Source organism: Mastomys coucha, unplaced genomic scaffold (genome assembly GCF_008632895.1).
Source record: "Mastomys coucha isolate ucsf_1 unplaced genomic scaffold, UCSF_Mcou_1 pScaffold21, whole genome shotgun sequence".
Taxonomy (NCBI): Eukaryota; Metazoa; Chordata; class Mammalia; order Rodentia; family Muridae; genus Mastomys; species Mastomys coucha.
Window position 1 is genome coordinate 165589359 of NW_022196904.1, and position 3847 is coordinate 165593205.

A 3847-nucleotide genomic window follows, 5' to 3' on the forward strand; every position below is an offset into this window, starting at 1 on the left:
ACCTGCTGATCCTAGGGCTGCCCCTCCACCTGCTGATCCTAGGGCTGCCCCTCCACCTGCTGATCCTACCACCTGCAATGAGCAAACACTCACTTCCCCATGCAGTAACTCAGACATGCCAAACACGAAAGAAAGGAGACCATGTTTTTTGGTCAGGGTTAGAGTACCATCATTTAGAAGGAGAAGTTTCCTGTGATCTCACTCCTTGCCAGATGAACAGGTGCTGTGTCCCCAAAATGACTGTTTCTTTCTTTCTGTCTGTCTCACAGTACCACCAGGAAGGAGTCATTGGAGAGCAGTCTACGGCAGCTAAAATGCCATTTCACCTGGAACCTGATAGCAGAAGATGAATCCTTGGATGAGTTTGAGGACAGGGTGTTTAACAAGGATGAGTTTCAGAACAGTGAGTTTAAAGCCACCATGTGCAACATATTGGCCTATGTAAAGCATCGCAGAGGTCTGAATGAGTCGGCGCTGAAATGCCTAGGGGAAGCCGAAGACTTCATCCGGCAACAGCATCCTGACCAAGTAGAAATCAAAAGTCTGGTCACTTGGGGAAACTACGCTTGGGTCTACTATCACATGGGCCAGCTCTCAAAAGCTCAGGCTTATCTGGATAAGGTGAAAGAGGTCTGCAAGAAGTTTTCCAGTCCCTACAGGATTGAGAATCCTGCGCTTGACTGTGAGGAAGGGTGGGCCCGATTAAAGTGTACCAAGAACCAAAACGAGAGAGTGAAGGTGTGCTTCCAGAAGGCTCTGGAAAAGGACCCGAAGAACCCAGAATTCACCTCTGGATGGGCCATTGCGAACTACCGTCTAGATGACTGGCCAGCAAAGAATGACTATATTGACTCTCTGAAGCAAGCCATTAGTCTGTCTCCTGACAACACTTACATTAAAGTCCTCTTGGCACTGAAGCTTGATGGGATGTATGAAAAACAAGCAAAGGAGCTAGTTGAAGAAGCCTTAAAGAAAGACCCAAGTGCAATAGATACACTGCTCAGTGCGGCCAGGTTTTATTACAAGATACATGACACAGACAGAGCCATACAGTTGCTTAGAAAGGCTTTGGAATCCCTGCCAGACAATGCTTATGTGCATTACTATATTGGATGCTGTTACAGGGCAAAATTCTTTCAAATAGACACAAGGGAAAGGGCATTTAATGGAGATAGGAAGAAGATAGAGGAACTAATGCAACTAGCACTGAATCACTTACGGAAAGCAGAGGAAATCAAGGAGATGATTGAAAATTCCTGTAGCTTCCTTGCTGGTCTTTATGTTATAAAAGGGCAGTATGAAGAAGCTGATTATTACTTCCAGAAAGAATTCAACAAGGACCTCCCTCCTGGCCCTAAACAGTTACTCCACCTTCGGTATGGCAACTTTCAGTTTTTTCAAATGAAGCGTGAAGACAAGGCTGTCTACCATTATATGGAGGGTGTGAAAATAAAGAGGAAAACAAAGCCAAGAGAAAAGATGAGAGAGAAACTCCAAAGAATCGCCCGAAGGCGGCTTTATAAAGATGAGTCTGATTCTGAAGCCTTGAGCATCTTGGCATTTCTTCAGGAGAACAGAGAAGGTCAGCAAGCTGATGAAGATATGGAGTCTGTAAACCAGGTCCTTTCAGCATCTCTGGATGAAGCAGGTGCTGAATACAAGTGATGTGGTACCCAGCTTACTGCTGGAAGGGGAAAGAAGACCCTAACCAAATTGCCATTCACAATACTTAACCACTTCCTGGACCAAGCCTGGACTATCATACTGACTAGAGTATTGGTCAGGATGGTGGGGAACCCTGCTACCAGATTTTAGCACCTGAATTCCTGGATCGTGGAGTGGTCTGAGAGAGGGACCAGATGAGGAGATAGAGGAGGGGATAGACGCAGGATCTTGGCAAACATCCCAGAACTCTTTCTATTTCTTTAAAATAGTTTCCACAGTAGCAATTCTTTAATCACCCCCCACCCAGTGGAGGCTTGTCTTGGGCTTGTTTCTGAATTTATGTAAAGCAGCCAAATTCCTCACATGGGAGAGTGTTCCATCCTTGAATTATTTTAGATATTTTAGATATTTAGCCTTGTTCTACATAGATGACAATGTCCATCAAAAAGCTGAGGAGCCAGGGTCTGAGGCTCAGGACTGTAATCCTAGCACTTGGAAACTGAGACAGGAGGATTACAGTGAGTTTGAGGTCAACCTGAGCATGACCTGGAAGGAGGTGGCAGTGGTGGTGGTGGGTGGTGAGAATTATACATGTAAATATTTAATGCTTATGTACATTACCTTGTTAGTTTGAGTGCATACATGTCTACATAACCACTAATATCACACACATAAAAACACAGAAGGTGTTTTTGCTTTATTGAATAATTTTGCTTTATTGAATAATTTTAAGACTTACAAAATAATGTTCAATATTAGTTGAGCTCAAAATAGAAATTCAATAGTGACTCCCAGGTCTAAAAACAAACAACAAAAGCTATGGGACCCAATCACTCCTCCAATTTACCAGCCCGTCCTCAATCTATGGTGTCCCATATACATGAGGTCAACTGTTCCATTAGCTCAGATGGTAGCAGGATTGGAAAAACTGAGAACAGGGGAAGTCAGAAGGCTCCTATCTGCGTAAACCAGTAGACTCAGGCAGCTACAACGCCCGACCTCCGGGAGGCATGAGGAGATGTCTCCCCACTCTGCCTTCCTAGGACTATGTTGTTGTATGAAAAAAAGGGGGATTCTGTCTACCACCATGACAATTCATATAAACATTTATTTCAAGCGTGTGGAAACCTCAGTGGGGACGAAGGGATTGCTGATTTATACTTGATGATTATAAACTCTCGAGGAAAACGATTATAGTCACTGTTAGGAAGATCTGCCTGTCAAACGAATACTTATTTTATTCAGAAATGGTATAATGAACTTATATTGCAGATGCCAGGAAGGCAGCTGCTCGGAAGAACAACTTGGACTGAAGCTTGGGTCGAGGGACTTAGAAATGTCGTGGGTACTGGAATTGAGTTTTTCTTCCATTAGCAATGTGACACACCAGGGGATATAAATAATTCTTTCAGCTCTGAAAAAACTACAGAAACACCAAAAACTTGATAATTGCCATTTCCGAGGTAGATCTTGAAGGCCTTAAATGTTATATTGGTGTGAATCGACAGTCAAGTGGCCCAGTATGACACTGTCAGCCACACTCTGGGATACAAAGATGTTTCCCTACTGGGATCAGCTTGCCTTTATGTATATATTAACATTTTATTCACCAATCAAAACATACACGACTCATAAACTGTTAAAATTAAACATTCTAACAGATGTAACAATGTTCCATGATATATTAAAAATGAAAATGTTCTGTATGCACTAAGTTCATTGATATTCACCATTTGAATTTCTGGAAAAATAATAAACTGTTTATAAATAACATGAAGCTATGCTCTGGTTCATCTGGAACTTTACTGTACCTTCATTATTTTAGACTCAAATACTGATAATAAAGAGCAGCATTACATGTCTGTTCTCTTTAGATTAGATGTCTGATATTATGCCTCTGGGGCACAGGAACACATTCTTGACTTTAGTCCTAGTGTACTTTCCTGTTGCTCTGATGAAGCACAGACCAATGCAACTCGAGAAGTAAAGGTTTATTTAGTTTACAAGTTACAATCCATTGCTGAGGGAAACCAAGTTGGGAACTAAGGAAGGAAACAAACAGACCACAGAAGGATTTTAGGACATAGCTTGACCACATCCTTCAGAGAATGGCATTATCCCCCTTTTGTTTTAGTTAAAAGGGAAGGCCAAATGTAGCAGGTCAGAGAGTGCTTTTGCTCTG

The 3847-nt window shown here is 42.3% G+C and overlaps 1 protein-coding gene across 1 annotated transcript in view; it reads left to right on the top strand.

Moving 5' to 3' along the window:
* Window positions 1-3439, top strand: part of Ifit2 (interferon induced protein with tetratricopeptide repeats 2) — a 6706-nt gene extending 3267 nt beyond the window's left edge. The window contains exon 3 of the mRNA XM_031390139.1: window positions 270-3439. Within this exon, the coding sequence (XP_031245999.1) occupies window positions 270-1665 (1396 nt within the window). The 3' untranslated portion in view covers window positions 1666-3439. The remainder of the gene's footprint in view (window positions 1-269) is intronic.
* The last annotated feature ends 408 nt before the right edge of the window (window positions 3440-3847 follow it).